We start from the raw sequence: 20,122 nt of genomic DNA, 5'->3' as shown, positions 1-20,122 counted from the left end.
TTGTTTTCCAGATTGTTGTCAGACTTACTCAAAACTACGTTAGTTAAGATTTTAGAGCAAGCCAGATTCCAAGCTTCAGGTATTAAAATGCTTTCCTACTCTAAGATTTTGGAGGGGGGGGGGGAGGTTTGTATGTGAGTCTTTTTTGTCTAAAAGATCACATTGCTATAGAATCAATTTTCAAAGTATTGGGTTTAGAAAGTATGATTACCTTGACCATCACTGTGGTTTGGATATTCATGAAACTTCCTTCAATACTTCATGATTAATGTAAAACTTCCCATGAGCCCTGGCCGGTGTGGCCCAGTTGGTTGGAACGATGTCCAGTGATGACCAAAAGGCTGCTCTTTCCAATCCTGGTCAGGGCACATGCCCCACCCCTCTTCCCAGTAGGGGGCATGTAGGAGGCAACCTTCTGCTCTCATATCTATCTCTCTCTCTCTCTCTCTCTCTCTCTCTCTCTCTCTCTCCCCCCTCCCGCCCCTTCCTCTTTCTGTACAAATTAATAAAAATATTTTTTTTAAATGTAAGTTTCCATGAATATCCACATGACTAAAGAGGAGAAGTTTTTTGTGTTAACACTCACCTCCCTTGTTGAGTCCACACAGTGGGTATATACCCAGGTCCTTACACATATTAGCAGTTGAGCTGCTGTTTCCAGGGAGCTGTCTGACGGATGCTCCTGTTCGTAGGTGTCAATGTCACGGTCACGCCGACAGCTGTGACACGACGAGCCAGCCCTATCGGTGCCTCTGCTCCCGGGAAAGCTTCACCGGGGGACTTCAGGTGAGTGCTGTTTCATGCATGGAAGCCCCCAAAGGAGGGGGGAGCTTGAGAAGTAGCGAATATAAATTCGTCGAACTTACCAGCACTTTTGGCCTATCTTCTGGGTATGAATAAAAATATTTGATACGAATCTAAAATGTCAATTATTTTAGAAAAATATTACAGAAAAAATTAAAGCCCTCAATAATGTTGAAAATTTCTTTTAAAAAAATAACCCCTGAGAAATAACTAATAAAACTAAACCCAGAGGGTTTCTTTGTTTTTCCTTGTTTCATCAGCATTATCCTAATTTATAAAACAACTATGGAAAAAAGTGTTTAGGTTTCTCAAAAAATTAAAAATAGAACTACCATATGACCCAGCAAATTCAGTTCTGGATATTTATCTGAAGACATGCAAAACACTGTTTTGAAAAGACATGTGCACCCCTATGTCTATTGCAGCATTATTTGCAATAGCCAAGATACAGACATAACCTAAGTGTCCTTTGGTGGATGAATGAATAAAGCAGTGGTTGCCATTTGTGACAACATGGATAGACCTAGAGGGTATTATGCTAAGGGATATAAATCAGACAGAGATACACAGATAGTGTATGATTTCACTTCTATTTGAAATCTAAAAACAAGATAAATGAACAAACCTAACAGAAACAAACTCATAGATACAGAGAATCAATTGATGGTTGCCAGATTGGAAGGGAGTTGGGAGGAATGGGTAAAAAAGAAGGGATTAAAAGTACAAATTGCCAGTTATAAAAATAGTCACAGGGTATAAAGTAATAAGCATAGGGAATATCAGTAAAATAGTAATAACTATGCATAGTGTCGATGAGTACTAGATTTATTGGAATGATCACTGTCTAAGTTATATGTCTATATAATGTATGCTAACTGTAATTTAAAATAAAATTTAAAACTGGCTATTAGTTTGATAAGATACTAAGTTGTTTTCTGAGCTTCTCCTATTTTATTTTGACTAGTTAGTTCCCACCCACCTCCAACCCCCACTCTCCTCTCTCTCCCTCTTGGTACCCCTTCCATGTTTCCTCTTTTCTCTCTCTTAAATTTCTCACATTGAAGTGATTAATATTTTATGATTCTTGGGTGATTTCATGCTTCCCCTTAAAAATAGAGCCGTTAAATGAATCCCAACTCGGGATTGGTTACAGAAGTCACGTTGGGACTTTCAGACTTGGTCTCAGGTGGTGACTGTTAGATTATGAACTAGTGCAATAATTAACCATAATTTAGGTGGGGAATACATTTTAATGCTTCTTATTTAGACATAAAGTGCCTCTAGAAAACAACAAGTTGACTTTTTTGTTATTTTCTTGTTTGACACCTTTTGATAATTTATGAATTTAGCCATAAATATAAAAACAACAAATAGCTTCCACTTTAGCAAAATTTGGCAAATGCAGCTGAAGGGAAAAAGTCAATAGACTGTTAAGTTGAGTGATTTCTCAGTCCTATATTTTCAACAAGGAGTTGAAAATGAAAAATGATTTTATAAAACATTCATAAGCATGGCATTCTCTTTTTGTTATCATTCAAAGTATTTTAATACATGTGGGACTCAATGTATCTGAAAAAGTTGTCTTGCAATAGTTTGAAAATATACTGACTCGAGTGCTTTACACATTGTCCTTCCTTTTAAAATAATGTTTTAAGATAAGCCATTCATTTCCTATTGGAACCAATGTTCTTTTTAAAGATCTGGACATAATCCAAAAAGAATGTCTTCAATTTCACAGTATTATGCTAACCATTAATAATATTACTCAATAAACAGGGCTTTTGTGAATTACATTACAGCCATTTGGCAAACAGACGAACACGTAAGCCTTGAGAATATGCCAGTTCTCGGCAATTGTCAGGCCTGTGAGAAAGTGATTTTAGCAGGAGTGAAAATGAATGAAGTTGGGAAAAAAGGAGTGGAATGATGAATTCAGGAGCAAGTTCATATATTGAGCCATTCTAGGGAATTTTCTGTATGAAGCATTTTTCAGTTCATAAAGGTTATGTCACAAATTGGTGGTCCATAGGGGATTTTTTGTTTTAATTTTGAAGAAGCATTCTCTGGTACGTAGGCTTCTAAACCTCTCCACTCTACCTCCCTTGCTCTTTTTTAGATCATTTCCTAACTAGTTGTGCCGGTAGCTTTATTGCAATACAGCACCTCTGGTCCACCTGCTCAGAAAGTCCATCATCACTTTCCAAAAGCATGTGTTAAGTTCATAGATACAGACCACAACCTAAGAAGTGGAAGCTTGGGTGTGCGACGTATATGTCAATCAACAGGGTTGTGTAGCTACAATAGGCCTATTTTATTTTATTTTTGTTGTTTTTTTTGGTTAATCCTCACCCAAGGATTTTTTCCCCATTGATTTTCAGAGAGAGTGGAAGGGAGAGAGAGAGACAGAGAGAAACATCGATGTGAGAAAAGACACACATTGACTGGTTGCCTCCCACATGCATCCCAACCAGGGCTGGAATCAAGCCTGAAACTCAGGTGTGTGCCCCCGACCGGTATCAAACCCAGGACCCTTCAGTCCATGGGCCGATGCTCTATCCAATGAGCAACCTGGCTGAGGCTGTGCCCACTCTTTTCACTAATACTTTATTTACCTTTCCTGAGAGTTCAAGTGTCGATAGAATCTGGCTTTAAGAAAAGTGTCACGAGTTGAAACTTGCATCCTTAGGGTTTTCATTTTATTTTAATAGCTGTGTTCACCTTTCTGAGGCTCTCGGCCAGGAGTGACGCAATGATCGGTACCTCCGCCAAGCACTGGCACTTTGTTGGCTACTTAGCTATTCTCTCATCATTTTGTGACATCATTACCTGCAAGGGTGGCCAAGCGTTCACAGAGCAATTCATTAGGAACCATGAATACTCCTCTTATTCTTTGGCTCTGATTTGTGACCCTTTTATAACATTTGTCATGGCTTTTATGAATTAACTACAATCAAACTATCAATATGAATCTTAGTATTATAAATAGCAGAGCCAACTTAAAACATTTTATGTAATAAGCCTTCCTTCCATTCAGTAATTTGATGGTGGAATATCACACTCTATAATGCTTATTATGCAAATGAATATTTCCTGTTATTTTAAAGAGTATGTTCCTTTAGATCACAAAAGTCTGAAAATATGAGTCATCATGACTAACTTGTGTCATATTTGTACTACACATCAAACTCCACCGGTGATGTTTTCTCTTTGCTCACAGAAAGATTTTACTCTCAATGTATTTCATTTTGTGTTATAATTTTTGTAATACTGATGAATTCATTTTTATTAACTATCATTCAAGCAGTTCATATTATAGATTCTACATTAGTTGTACATTTAGTGAGTCAAGGTCAAGTATTTCATTTACTCTCTGACACATGGTGATATTTTTAATCTTTGAAAAACACTTGCACTAGTAATTTCCCTGAGTTAGAGATGTGCATAAATGCATTTAAAATGTAAGTTAAAAACATGAAAAAGAGGTTCAGAGCATGGGGGTATCTTGAGACAGATTCATAGAAGTAGCAAATACAGATGATGAAAACAGAAAAAAATAATGAAAAATGATATTTGAAGGGATAAGGGTAAAGGATTTTCCAAAGTTGAGGAATGGCATGGTTCTTGGAATTCTAAGTAGACTGAGAAAAAATAAACACATACATAGGTAAGATATAATAATTCTGCTGGTCACCAAAGACCAAGAGTAGATCATAACAATAGCCAGAGAGAAAAAGTCAAATGATTTATAGACACAAATTTTTAAGAAATTGTGATATTAGATTTCTCAAGTTACAACGGAAGGCAGAAGACAGTGAAATATTACCTTTGAAGTGCAGAAAGAAATAACCAACACCTCTAGAATATTTTATTTGTAGCTAGACTATCAGTAAAAGCATATAATTCCTAGGAATAAATTTAACCAAAGAGGTGAAATGCCTATACTCAGAAATCTACAAGACATTAAAGAAAAACATTGAAAAGGATACAAATAGAAGGCTATACCATCCTTGTGTGTCGGAAGGATTAATACTGTTAAAATGTTCTCACTACCTAAAGCAATATACAGACTCAGTGCAATCCCTGTTAAATACCAATGACATTCTTCTCAGAACTAGGACACTTACTCCTAAAGTTATTATGATCCCACTCACCAAAAAACCCAGTAGTCAAAGAGAAAGAACAAACTGGGAGGTATCACACTCCCATATTTCAAATTAAACTGCAAAGCTACAGTATTCAAAATAGTCTGGTATTGGCATAAAAACAGATGTATGTAGATCAATGGAATAAAATGGAGAGCCCTCAATTATGTGGTCAGTTAATCTATGATAATAAAGGCAAAAATATACAATGGGCTAAAGAAGAGTCTGAAATAAATGGTGTTGGAAAAACTGGATACCATGAAACTTCTAGAAGAAAACAGGCAGTAGACACTTGACATCCATCAGGGAAATGCAAATCAAAACTATTATGAGATATCACCTCACACCTGTCAGAGTAGCTATCATCAAAAAATCAAATAACAAATGCTGATAAGGATGTGGAGAAAAGAGAATTTTCACACACTGTTGGTAAAATTATAAGTTGGTTCAGACACTATGGAAAACAGTATAGAGATTCCTCAAAAAATTTAAAATAAAGCTGTCATAAGACATAGCAGCAATTCCACTTATGGATATATATCCAGAGAAAACAAAGACCCTAATTTGCAAAGCTATATGGATCCCTATGCTCATTGCAGCATTATTTATAATAGCCAAGATGTGAAAGCAACCTAGATTTCAATTGATAAATAAATGGATGAACAAGATGTGAGATATATAAGTGTGTAAATGTGTGCATACACACATATATATATATATATACCATCAGATTTATTAATCTGTCAGGCACATATCTATGTTAAGTATTCATTCAAGATAGAGTGGAGGTGGCTGCATTACTGTGTGTCTTTTTAGTTCTCACGTGAAGACCAATCATTTGCTAGCTTCATTCAACAAATATTCATGCAGTGCCTTCTCTGTGTACAGCCATAACATCCTGATTACAGATGCAAGTATTTGAAAATATTGAAGGACTTTCATATGTGAAAATCAGAAAAGATTCCCTGGAAGACACGAATTACTATGAAACATGGAGATGACTTTAGTACAAACCTATTATGCATGCCCATAATTTTTAATTAACAAGTAATATAAATACCATTAGCACTTTAAATATTGAAAGAAAAATTTAAATGTAGCTATACTGATGAACGGATTTTTAAAATTGATTAATGGAGTACTCAAGTCTAACACTAGGTACAATTTCCAGTATAAAATAGTGTTATGGGTATTCAGGTGTAGATGGCTTATAGGTAAACACTGTGCTCACCTCCTCTCCCAGCCACATCAAAATTACAGCTAAATTATAGAATACTCAATATTGAGAACAACCTGAAGACCAGCTGAAGAGAAGTCCTATGACCAAAGATATAGAAAAGAAGTCATGTGGAGACTGGCAGGGGGGTGAAGATGTGGGATGGGCAGGTCCCACCCCCATGGTGTGGTGAGTAAGAATCAGGAGGGATATCCCAGCTATAGGGGCTCGCCTTAGGAGCAAGGAGTCTCAGCCCCATGCTGAAGTCCACAGCCTGGGACACCAGTGCTGGGAGCAGGAGTCCCCATCACGTCTGGCTGTGACAACCAGTGGCGATTGTATCTGAGTGAGATGGGGGGCTGCTGGAGACCTAGGAACCCCTTTTGAGGGGCCCAGGCATGGACTCGCTTGCTCACAGACACACCTGTGAGCCCTAGTGCAGAGGCAGCAGCTCCAACTTGGACCCGTGGGAGGAGCTAAATTGACGGGCTTTGAGGCCAGGGCCGAGGAGCAGGGGTCAGGGCAGTTCTCTCCGGGGATGGAAGCACTGGCAGGTGCTTTCAAACGAATGAACAAGATCCCAGCATTCAGTATCTAGACATAGATGGTCTGCATTCACAATCCATACTGTCAGGAGCCCCATGCTGAAAAGTACATAGAGTATCAGTTATATTGATATAGAGACAATAATTCTCCTCACAGTCTCCTTTTCCAGATGTAGATTTTGTTCACGTTATTTAAATTTTATTGGGTATTTTCCCAGTCCTCCACTGTAGAGCAGGGACGGGCAAGGTACAGCCAGCCCGTGGACCGTAGAAGGCCCGCGAAATCACTTGGTCTGGCCCTGTCAGTGCCTTAGGGGTGAGTTAATTAAATGTTTGGCCCGATATAGCCGGCTAATTTTTACGTTGGTCATTTTGTGTGGCCCGCGAATGGTGTGGTAAATATCCAAATGGCCCTTGGCAGGAAAAAAGGTTCCCCATCCCCGCTGTAGAGATACAGACAAGGCACTGTGTGAATTAGAAAGGTTCTAAAAGTAGCCACCACATATTATAGTTGAAAGTCAAACAGGCTATATATGGTCATTGTATTGCCACCAATATCTGGTCAGCATTGCCCAATAGTATTAGTAGTTATGTAATTTATACTCTTCATTTCAGCACCTAGAGAGCGGGGTAAGTGCGTATTTTCTGCAGACACTTTAATCATAAGAGAATGTCTCGCCAGAGGAAAGATAATTACTGAGAAAGGGATATGTTATTGAAGGATAAATACAGGAGCATTTTCTGTTTTCTCAATGGTGAAGCCTGGTAATTGTTTTGCATTTGCTAATTGAGATTACATGGCCATCCACAGGTAAAAATCTGCAGGAAAATATTGCACTTACCTTTAAATCTTCAATGTTACTATTCAGTTAAATGCCACACACATGAAGGTACAGTCCTGTAACATGTCATAAATGTAAACAGTCTATTAGGTCATTCATTCATGCATTCATCAAATGTATATTGATCACCTATCGTGTGCAAAGCACTGAGTAATTTTCTGTCTAGATTCTCTTTGCTGTTGGAAGTTTTACTTCCACCTCACTCCACACACAATCTATCATTGATAATAAATCATCAGATTTGTCTAACAATGCCTTTGTGGTTGGAGCAGTTGAGCCACATAGGGAAACTTCTACTGGGGAAAAAATAGTTACATGAGTACTGTGTGAAGTGTTTATGTTTATAAAGATGCTTTTGTCCACCTAGAACACAAAAGATATGACACTAAAGTGGCATCATTTGAATCACAACTGAAATGCTACATCCAAAGGAAAGGAAGCTTGCGAATAGAGTCTGAGGACAGTTATTATTATTAGAGATTTAGGTTCTTCCAATTTCCAACACACTGGTCTGGCAGCCACTGATGAGAAAGGAGCAATTTGCAGACTTTCAGAAGATCTCTAATTCATTTAGGCCACCGGGGAATAGTTGAACAAATTACCTCTTTTAGCTCAGCAAGTAGTACTATAGTGGTCTCTGAAAAGTAAGCATGTTATAGTCTCCCACTTTGAAACAGATTGCTTTCCTCTCCTCTGCACAGAGCCTGGGCTGCCTACTGGTCTCTGAATGCTCCAGCAGGGAAGGGGAGGAGAGGGGGTGAATTCAACATTTCAGGGCTCTCAGGTCAACACCTCCCTTCCTGAGAGAGGTGTTTACCCCTGAGCCAGTGTAGGAGTGAGGGCTTCTCTGTAAATTGAGTGCCTACTGTGTGTTAGGGCTTCTTCTAGGCAGTGGGACTCTTGCAGTGAATAACAGATGCACATGGCTGTCCTTATTCATTTTTACACTCTAGTTTGTAATAATTGACATTCTAGTGGATGACTTTAGAAAAATTTTTAATTTCTTTTCTTTTCCTGAGTTTTATCATCTGTCAGATGGAGGTAATAGCAACTCCTACTTCATATGTTGGAAAGATTTAGTTAGGCTAACAAGTAGGAAGCACACAGACTGGAAACCATATATTTTAGGTATTCATATGGCATGAATAGCACTGCTGTAGAGACATCTATGGGCATTTTTCTGTTAAGGGTAGAAAGAGAAATAATTTTATTTCATTTTTGTTTCTTTGTTTGAGTCTAATAAGGACAACAGATAAGTCAATGAACTATTAAATATTCTGTGTAACTTTCAGTGACTTAAACACTGTATAGGTGATTGGTTAAAGAAGATGCGGTACATACATATAATGGATTACTACTCAGCCATAAGAAAGGATGAAATACTTCCTTCCCTACAATATGGATGGGCCTTGAGAATATTATGCTAAGCGAAATAAGTCAGACAGAAAAAGTAAAAAAAACATATGGTGTAACTCATATATGGGATATAAAACTGAGAGCAATAAATGAACAAACAAGACAAACAAAATCTCATAGACACAGACCACAGCTTGGTGGTTACCAGAGGGAAAGGGGGCCGAGCGGATAGTAAAGCTTAAAGAGGCGGGGAGGGTGTCTAAATATACGATGACGGAGATTGTGCTTGGGTGGTAAACACACAATGCGATATACAGACGATGTATATTCCACAGTCTGTTCCGTGTTTCTGTGTCTCTGGCATTAGCTGCTTGTTAAGTTTCCAGATAGAACTTTTTAAAATGAATATTTAAAATAGTTTAATGCGTTTTTTAAGTCATTCAAAACTGGATTGTTCGTTTTTTTTAATTTATGTGTGATGAAGAAGGTTGTTTTTGATGATTCATGGTCCTCATTATAAACTTGACCTTTCAAAGGGCATTGAGTCTGTTAAGCTCCTAGGTGAGTAGCTTGCAGGAAAATCTCCCCCGTGACCCCACCTTCCCAGGGACTTCATTGTCTGGCCAAGAGAACATTTTCCTATTCTTTCTTTCAAAGATACATAATGGACATTTAAGATTGCTGGATACGTGACTGAATAAATGAGGCACTGCTATACATTTTTTAAAATTTTTTAGTTGTAAATTGGCACTTTCTCGGTAAATTTGAAGGTATTAAGAAATAATGGATCAAGATAGAAACCCCTGGATTAACTTCGATAGACTGTCTTTGCTAGTCTATAAGAGTGACAAAGGAATAATGTATTACAGTTTAATAATTCAGAAAAGAGAAATTACCTGGTGTACTATTAGACAATAATGTAATAAAATAAATTTCATCAGTGTATTCTAGATTCTATAATTTTCCTTCCTGAATATGTCCAAGTATTTAGCTCCAATTTAGTGGAGTGGATTAGTAGCCTTTAAAAAGCTATCATAGTGAAAGCAGTGATGAATCAGTGATAAAGTCCTCAACCCTGATATAGCCATGATCTAATCTTATCATTTGAGCATCCAGCAACATAGAGGGGGAGTCCAGTTAGTACAGGAAAAACAAAAACGTAATTGAAAGTGAAAAATGCTCAACTGGACATTGGGAAAACATTAAGTAGAAAACCGTCTGGTTCATAAATGGCATAAATATAAGGTACATATATTTCTAGATTTTAGATGAAACTTTAAAATCATTGGTAGAGTAGGGAAACTTGTGAGAATTCAAAAAATATCTTATATGTTTATCATTTAAAAAATCATAATTTACCCAAAACGTACTCATATGTCCTTCATTTTGTCATGGTTCTTCTTGTATTATCTAAAAGGAGTTGTAAAGAAACACACTTATGAGACCAAAAACGTATTTCATTAATTTTTTTTGAGGAACAATCATAAATTACCTTTCTTCTATAGTCAGATGGATGAGATTTTTAAAAAAAAATTATTGAATTTATTGGGGTGACATTGATTAATAAGATTATATAGGTTTCAGGTGTACAATTTTATAATACCTCATCTGTATATTGTATTGTGTGCTCACCACCCCAAGTTAAATCTCCTTATGTCAGCATTTATCCCTGCTTTATCTGCTCTACCTGTCCCCACCCTCTCCCCTCTTATAATCATCACTAGAGGCCCGGTGCACGAAATTTGTGCACGGAGGGGGGTTGTCCCTCAGCCCAGCCTGTACCCTCTCCAATATGGGACCCCTCAAGGGATGTCCGACTGCCCGTTTAGGCCCGATCCCGGTAGGATCGGGCCTAAACGGGCAGTCGGACATCCCTCTCACAATCCAGGACTGCTGGGTCCCAACTGCTTGCCTGCCTGCCTTCCTGATTGCCCCTAACCGCTTCTGCCTGCCAGCCTGATCACCCCCTAACCACTCTGCTGCCAGCCTGTTTGCTCCCAACTTCCCTCCTCTGCCGGCCTGGTCACTCCTAACTGCCCTCTCCTGCAGGGTTGATCACCTCCAACTTCCCTCCCTTGCAGGCTTGGTCCCTCTCAACTGCCCTCCCTTGCAGGCCGGGTGCCTCCCAACTGCCCTCTCCTGCTGGCCATCTTATAGTGGCCATCTTGTGTCCACATGGGGGCAGGATCTTTGACCACATGGGGGCAGCAATCTTGTGTGTTGCAGTGATGATCAATCTGCATATTACTCTTTTGTTAGATAGGATAGAGGCCTGGTACAGGGGTGGGGGCCAGCTGGTTTGCCCTGAAGGGCGTCCCGGATCAGGTGGGGGTTCCCTTGGGGTGTGGGGCGGCCTGAGCGAGGGGCCTGTGGTGGTTTGCAGGCCGGCCATGCCCCCTGTCAACCCAAGCAGAGGCCCTGGTATCTGGAATTTATTTTCCTTCTACAATTGAAACTTTGTAGCCTGGAGCAGAGCCAAGCCTCCTGGGGCTCCCTCCGAGGCCGGCAGCCATTTGTGTTGGGGTTATAATTGAAACTTTGTTGCCTTAAGCGGGTGGGCCCGGTCAGGGTGTGCTTTGCTTCCCCTGTTGCCAGCGGCAACCCTGGCCTGCTCTCTCAAGCTCCATTCTGCCACCATTTGTTTGAATTTGTTTACCTTCTATAATTGAAACTTTGTAGCTTGAGTGGAGGCTTAGGCCTGGCCAGGGCAGGCGGAAAGCTTGGCATCCTCTGTTACCTAGGAAACCTTGCTCTCTGTGGCTGTAGCCATCTTGGTTTGGGTTAATTTGCATGCTCGCTCTGATTGGATGGTGGGTGTGGCTTGTGGGCGTGGCTTGTGGGTGTGTCGGAGGTATGGTCAATTTGCATATTTGTCTATTATTAGATAGGATACTGTTGTCTGTGTCTATGAAGGTTTTTTTTTTTGCTTAATTCCTTCACCTTTTTCACCCAGCCCCCCAACCCCTCCCCTCTGACAACTGTCAGTCTGTGCTCTGTGTCTGTGATTCTGTTTTTATTTTGTTTGTTAGTTTATTTTGTTCATTAGATTCTACATATAAATGAGATCATATGATACTTGTCTTTCTCTGATTGGTTGATTTTATTTGTGATAGCATGGATGGACCTAGAGAGTATTATGCTAAGTTTCATTAATTTTATAATCAAAGAATAGACTACTAAGTATTCCTTCTCTTTTATAGTCTTTGTAAACTAGACAAAATGATAATAACCTAGTATCATCCTTTAGATCAAAAGCAAAGATACGTCACTGTGTCATTTTGTTCTATATGTTTTAAGTCAAATTTTATAACAAATGTAATCTGTCATTCCTCAGAATCCTTGCTTGTATATATAAGCATAAGAAAAAGTTTTATCTTTTAAAAATCATATTCTGTTTAGTGGTAATTCATAAGCCCTCTTCCTACATTTTGCCCCCAAAGAGAGCCATTTTCTCTGTAGTGTCTTACATTTCAATTTTCTTAGTTTTCTTAGGGAAATGCTACATGCAAATGATGAAAATGATGTATAACTGTCCATGCAATTGCATTTCATTTGCCCTCAATTTTTAATACATTAGTAATAAGTGCATACTGAAGAAAAAATAAAGTTATAAAAAGTAAAAGTCATCTGTAACTCCACCACCCATAGATAATCTCGCCAAATACTCTTTAGTTTATATCCTTTAGATCTTTTATTATTGTTATTCTAAGTAAATCTGTATCATCTGTCTCTATCTTCTTAAAGTTGTAGCTCTGGATCCATATCCATAGATGAATCTGCCTTTATCTGAAAAACAGGGTTATACTCTACATATCAATATAACTTGGTTTTTAAATTCAAACTACATTATGGCTATCTTTCTACATTTGTATTTACATATGATTGTATGATATTCATTTGAAGATATGACATTTTCAAACCATTCCCTGTGGGGCATTTAACTTGTATTCTTTTCTTCACTGTTATAAAAAAATCTTATATGTCAACAAACTAGCCAAACTTAGTAGAAATAGATCTTTTAAGAACACACAGCTTATCAACTCTTTGGCTAGGATAGCTACCCCTCTTTTCCACTCCCATAATACTCTACTAATACCTAGACCTTGATCCTATCACTTTGAACTGAAATAATTAATTTACTTACATGTATCTTCCATAGTTATTGACTTGTATGCTTTCTGTGTCATCCACATGGTAGGAGCTTAATAGACAATTGCTATACTGTTAACTGAAAATTCACATGATGTCATTAATATTAAAAAAAACATTCTTGAGGAAATGTAGAGAGGGGGGCACAAAGGGAATAATTAATAAATGGTAATGTTTATGTAAAGATTTCAGAATTGGCTGTTATTCAATGATTTGCATAAAGCACTTCCAAATGTAAAATAAAACTCAATTTCTAAAAGGAAGATGGAGCAATCATTAGCATATTATCAACTCTGGGTCTTAGATCAGAAAGATTTTTAAGTGAAGGAATTGACCTCTTCAAGTTTTCTCTCACCAGTAATCATTTGTAAATCAAATTTATTTTATATAATCAAAAGTTAGAGATTAGGCATAGGCTTGAAGTCAGACATCTTAGTTCAATTACTGGTGCTGCCACGAACTGTGGAAAGTAACATGAAATGTATATTTTCTATGTGCTGGGCTTTATAGTGAGCATTTGAAATGGATTATTTTATTGAATCCCTTAAGCTTTGGGTCATAGTAAACCAATATTAATTTATTTTGCTGAAACCGGTTTGGCTCAGTGGATAGAGCGTCGGCCTCCGGACTGAAGGGTCCCGGGTTCGATTCCGGTCAAGGGCATGTACCTTGGTTGTGGGCACATCCCCAGTGGGGGGTGTGCAGGAGGCAGCTGATCGATGTTCCTCTCTCATCGATGTTTCTAACTCTCTATCCCTCTCCCTTCCTCTCTGTAAAAATAAATAAAATATATTTTTAAAAAAATTTAATTTATCTTCCTTGATATGCTATCCCTACATTCTTACGTAATAAATTATATCCTGTTAAATCTTACTTTTCTCATCTATAACATGGGGTAACAATACCTGACTCACAGGGTTGTTGTAAAGACCAAGCATTTGGCAGAGTGTCTGTCACATGTGAGCCCTCAGTAAACATTGTCTACTACTTGGTTATTAGATTAGCAACTGGGGAATAAAGAGGGTAATTAATATGGTCAACATCATTAACCAGCAAGTCCTTAAGTCCACTTCTGTGAAACTCAGTTTCTTTACCTCTAAAAGAAAAACACTTAATTCAATATCTTAATGATTTTTTTACTCAAAATAACCTGAGAATAAGCGATAATATTTCAGTAGTGACCAACATAAAGTCTGGAGCATATTCTGCATTCAAAATCCGGAAGTTATAAGACTGGGGAGGGGAAGGAGGAAGTAGAAAGGGGTCAAAATCCAACAGAGGTGTTGGTCTCCAGTTCAAGTGACACCAGCAGTTTTCAAGACTGCCCCCGTGCAATAGATAATTTATAACCATTCATAGCAGATTCTGTGATATAACTGTACAGGTCTATGATTTGATTTAGAGGACATAGCCCATAAAGTGGAGCAAGGAGCAATTTATGATCCACATTCATTTCTGGTTAATTTTCGTCATCTGTAGCGACAACGGCAGAGGAGGCCTTATCACATACTTCCTTCCCAGGAGCCATCAGATATCATTAGGGTCTGACTATCGCTCAGAAGCCCCAAGTGTGGGGAGACCTGTTCCAATTGGACAAATGGAAGAAGAGATGCAAACTCACTTTCTGACTTCCTGGCTTTGGAGGAGAGAAATGAGCTCATTAAATTCTCTTTCCCAGGTCAATTAGCCGTGCAATTAATCTCATTCCTAATTTTTAAAAACTCTATTCATCCCATCACAATCTTGGGCCAAATGCAAAATTTTGCTACAAGACGATGCCCAAAGCCCATTTTTCCCCCTTCATTTCAAAGTATTTTTACCCATGACCTTGCTCACCCTATGATGGTGTTTTTATTATTCAAGTTGTACTTTCTCAAATAAAAGTGGGTGGAAGTGATGACATGGAAGCTGCCGTCCTGTCACCCTGATTACAGATGCAGTTTGTCTTCTCCAGAGCAACTGCTGGCTGTTTTGAGTCTGGGACGTTGCCTACCAGAGCTAGTGGAGCGAATCCAGCAAAAGCTTCCCTTTGCTATTTGTATGAAGACAGTATTTTTTTGCTTTATGCTTGTGATCTAAAAAAAAAAAATAAAGTCTCATGTAAGACTTTGTCCTGATTGTGAACCTAAAAGCCATTATCAGAAAGTCATGGTGAATCAGACTGCACTAAGTACTATATCCCTGTTCCAAAGACAAAATCCAGACTTCTTCAGTGTCCAGAATCAAAGAGGAATTTGCCACTGACTTAATGGAGTGGTTTGGGCACTACCAACCAGTTGTTATTCAAAAAAGGCTAGCCTTGCCCGGCCGGTGTGGCTCAGTGGTTGAGCGTGAAGGTATATGAACCAGGAGGTCACGGTTCAATTCCCAGTCAGGACACATGCCCAGGTTGCAGGCTCAATCCCCACTGGGGGGCATGCAGGAGGCAGCCAGTTAATGATTCTCTCTCATCACTGATGTTTCTCTCTCTCTCCCCCTATCCCTTCCTCTCTGAAATAAATAATAATAAAGAAAAGGCTAGCCATCCTTTTGTGGACAATTAAAACCTCTACTTCCATTGTCCATCTGTTCTTGCATGCTGTCTGCTCCATCCATTAGAGCACTTCACATATTAATCATAGTTATTTTAAATTCCTGGTCTGACAATTTCAACATCCCCCTTTCCACCCCCTCCCCCGTCCCCCCCATACCGGATTTGGTGGTGGCTGTTTCTTCCTATGGTATTATTTCTGCCTTTGGTATGCAGAGCTGTTGGTTCTGTGCCAAGAACAGTTGTTGACATTTTGTCTGTTGAGCTTTTCACTTGCTCGGGTGGACTGGCAGCTTCTAGGCTCTTCACCTGTGGGAACAGACACGGGAAGTCAAGTTTTTAACGTTTTGACCAAAAAAAAAAATGGAACGGCCACAGAACCGTCACAACTTTTCTCATTGTTTGTGCCACGCCTATCATACGCTAATTTCTGATTTATGACGCATTTTTCAAAATGTAACAGTTGCTGGCTTTTCACTCTTTGATATTAGCTTATTCCGTCTAGTAGAAGTGCCTGATATGTAAATAAAAAACAAACAATCACGGTTGTATGTATACTTGTTGTTCTGATGTGACTTTATGGTCCTAGTGCGATCGCTGCCTGCCTCTTTACAATGACAAGCCTTTCCACCAAGGAGACCAAGTCCACGCCTTCAGCTGTAAGCCCTGTCAGTGCCACAGCCATTCCCGAAGCTGCCACTACGACAGCTCAGAGGACCCCTTTCCATCGGAGCACCACAGAGGGGGCGGAGGAGTCTGTGATGATTGTGAGCACAACACCACCGGTAACTAGCAAATGACCATCCAAACTAAGGCCGGGTTAGCCTGTGAGGCCCATGTTATTTTAAATTACGTTACTGCTTTCTTGTTTAAGAAAGTGCTCTCCTGCTGTTAACGTTTAAAAACCGAAGTTGGTTTACCAAATCTTCATAATCGCAGCTTAATGAAGTAGTTTTCAGAAATAGTAATCTAGTCTTTGACTATATTCAGGAAAAGCCCCCCTCCCCCATCTCCACATTTGATTCAAGTATGAATATATTTTGGATAACTCAGGACTGATTAGTTTGAATATATACGTATCTTCTTTAAATAAGTTGTCTTGTGTGACCCTGATCTCCCACTATGTATGAATTCTCATATGGAGATGTTTACATGAATTTAGATTTGGCATGGACTCTGGGAACCTGGGAATGCTCTTTGTAAATGCTAATTAAATACAGAGTTGATTATCAAAGTCTTGTTCTAAACCCATTCAGCATTTTGAAGGGCTAGTATATTAAAAGCAGAAGTAGGCAATCTCTGACTTTGTAAAATATAACAGACCGGGTCTTATAGGTTTGGAAGAGTGCTACTCTGAAGTCGTAATGAATTTATTAGATAATTACTGATGGCCTAAAATGTCACATAAGAACTTGGCTAGGCACTGGAAATATAAAGATTAACAAGATAAAGAATATCCTGTCTTTGTGTATATTAGTACATAGTGGGAAAGCTCACCATTGAAGGAACAATTACAAAGTGGTCTAATGCAGCAGTTGCCAGCCTTTCAGACCTCAGGGACCACCAGTGGTCCGTGGACCACCGGTTGGTGACCGCTGGTCTAATGGGTGCCAAGGTAGGGCAAGTTCAATAGGAGTTGTCCAGGTGAAGGAGTGAGAGGAAGGGGGGTTGGGAACAAACAAAGGTTTCTAATAAGAAAAACAGTCGTGTAATGTCCTAGAGGAGAGAAGCATGGAGACCCTTGAAGACCTTATAGATGGGGAATGGCTGATTGTAAGAAGAGGCGCTAGGAAGGGAGTCAGGGTCAGATTTTAGAGGCCTCTAAACACCATGACAGAGACTCCGGTTTCTATCCTAAGGTAGAGAGGTGTCCGTAAGGGGTTTATACAGGAAAGGAACATGATAAGTTTTGTGTTTTTAAAAGACCTATGTGGTTATCATGTGGAGAGTGGATTAGGCAGGATCAAGTGTGGTCGGGGAAGACCAGGTAGCGGGGTGCTGCCATTTGTCCAGGTGAGGGGCATCACTGGATGGATGGCAGGTGGTGTGGATGGAGACGAGTGCAGGAAGGAAAGTGACAGCACCTTCCAAGCAAGGCATCGGGAAGGAGGAAGCATCGAGACCCTTGCCTCACATTCCAGTGTGAGCAGCAGGGTCAACATTGATGTCAGCCATTGCGACAGGAAACACGGGTGGATCAAGCTTGGGGAGAGGGTGGCAGGTTCTCATTTGGACATGCTCACTGTGTGTTTCCAAGAGGAATTCTGTTGAGGGCAGTGGGACTCGGTTCTGAAGCTGCTTGCCTAAGGACAGCCCTCTGTGGGGCCTCAGAAGAGATCCCTGTCATCAGCACACTTGAGTGGCACCTTACGTGTATGGCTGTTTGTTCATGTATGTTCATTCCTGACATTATTCAATTCAGACTCCTCTTACCCTCATGGCTACAGGAAAGCTGTGTGAGAAGGGTGTGATGTGTGTTTTGCTCATGACTGCTCCTTCCTCAGCACTCAGCACAGAGTTTGGCACATGGGGATCACCCAATGAATATTCATTAAATGGCAAATACAGGAGATATTTCTAGATTGGAGACAGAAATTTGAGAGTCATCAGCATATGTAAATGAAAATATTCTAGAAATACTATGAAACGATTGAATGTTTAATTAGTCCACAGCCAGTGTCCACCAGAAAGTCCATTTTCACTTGATTATTTCCTTAGTTTTCTAATATTGGGCCAATTTGGACAATATTTAAGGAGAACACGTGTTTAAATGGGAAATTGATTGCCTTGAGTTCTCTTTTGGTGGTTTTATATTGTACTTACATTTAGAGATGGCCTGTAGGTTAGATTTGTTTTTCTTTTATAAGGGAAAACTTCTGATTAGTAAATTGTAAGCTATAGGAATTACCTGATTTTTCTAAAATGTCAGACTATTCTAATACTTAAAATGAAATTTGTTTGCTATGCCTAAATATAATAAATTTGTATTGATATTTGCAATGGAAAATAATGGCCGTAAGCTCTAACAGAAGCATTTGCTTTTAATTATGTTAACTGTAGAGTAATGAATGATATTATAGTAAGAGCAGTCTTCTATTTGACAAGATTTAGTTCTGGAAAATATTTCTAATACTCCATACACAATTGCCTCTAACTGGACAACTATCCTCTCCCACACAGACAGAAATTTCTCATATTTGATTGAGGTCAGATGCCTAGCCCTGGAAATAAAAGTTTCAAGTTTAGAAAGAAACTCTTTCAAAACGCCTGGGCCCCTCCAAAGGCCACCTTTCTAGAGGTGTGGCATTTTATAGCAGATGGGAGTTTAATGAAGTAAAGCACAGTTTGTAGCAGGTTCATTGTTTCATATGCTCCGGATCACTAAATTGGCAGGTAGAGATGAAAGGTGCATTAAAATGGACGTCCCGAAAATTATAGAATTCCCCCCAAGGAATACAGTCTTTAATTCTGAATTCTGCAGCTGATTTTAATGAACTAGAAGTCATAACGCATCACCTCTCCCTGCCGCAGGACGGAACTGTGAGCTGTGCAAGGAGTACTTTTTCCGACCAGCTGGGGCAGACCCTTCGGCCACGGATGTGTGCCAGCCCTGTGCGTGTGACGCAGCTGGCACCCGAAACGGGAGCCTCCTGTGCGATCAGGTGAGTTCTCAGTATGGAAGGTAAACGATTGCTCCCTTTCAAACGCTAATTTGGCCCTGGCTGGGGTAGCTCAGTGATTGGAGCATTGTCCTGATAAACCAATGCTGTGGGTTCAATCCCTGGTCCGGGCGCATACAAGAATCAACCAGTGAATGCATAAGTAAGTGGAACAACCAGTCAGTGTTCCTCTCTCCCTTCCTCTCTCTCTCAAAATCAATCAATAAAAAGCTAATATGGGGCATCATCTACTCATAGAATCGAGGGCTGTATTTCTCAGGATGTCCTCTGTGTGTGTGCATCTCAAAGAGATGGCTGCTTTACGAGCGCTCCTGTGCAACTGTTAATAGGGACATGAGCTGCCAGGCTGCTTGGGTGGTCCTTTGCAGAGAAGAAAGGCTCACTTTATTTTTACTTTTGCAAATTTCAAAAACAAGTTGGAAACTAGGGGGTTCAAAGTAAACTGAAAAGTAAATTGAGTATATGTCTGGGAATGATTGGACAATTAATGTTAATAAATGATGTTAACTAAACAAAAACAAGTTTCCTCCCCAATTCCATAGAAGACAGTCTAACAAAGGTCATGTACACACACACAGGTCCAAATGGTAATTATGATAGTTGTGCTTGTACATTTTATATTCCAACCTTCTCTCTATCTTAACAGCACAGCGGATTTTTACAATTTTATGCACTTTTATTACAACATCACAAAAATTAGTTTCTGACCTACATGAGCACAGATTTTAACTCACCTGTGTCAATATATCCCACCTCAACCCAAAGAATGGGAGGAAATATTTGCAAAGCATATATCCAGTGAGACTTGTCTCCAGCATATATAAAGAACCTTTACAACTCAATAATAAAAAGGCAATG

The 20,122-nt window shown here is 39.3% G+C and overlaps 1 protein-coding gene across 1 annotated transcript in view; it reads left to right on the top strand.

Moving 5' to 3' along the window:
- Positions 1–20,122, top strand: part of USH2A (usherin) — a gene marked incomplete at its 5' end in the record, with an annotated part of 397,572 nt that overhangs the window by 38,174 nt on the left and 339,276 nt on the right. Inside the window, 3 exons of the mRNA XM_079763761.1 lie at positions 693–786; positions 16,174–16,369; positions 19,116–19,246. Coding sequence (XP_079619887.1) covers positions 693–786; positions 16,174–16,369; positions 19,116–19,246 — 421 coding nt within the window. The remainder of the gene's footprint in view (positions 1–692; positions 787–16,173; positions 16,370–19,115; positions 19,247–20,122) is intronic.

The sequence above is a fragment of the Cnephaeus nilssonii genome (genome assembly GCF_951640355.1).
Source record: "Cnephaeus nilssonii genome assembly, chromosome: 23".
NCBI classification, from domain to species: domain Eukaryota; kingdom Metazoa; phylum Chordata; class Mammalia; order Chiroptera; family Vespertilionidae; genus Cnephaeus; species Cnephaeus nilssonii.
The sequence above is the reverse complement of the archived record's forward strand: the minus strand, read 5'-3'. Positions and strand labels throughout refer to the sequence as shown.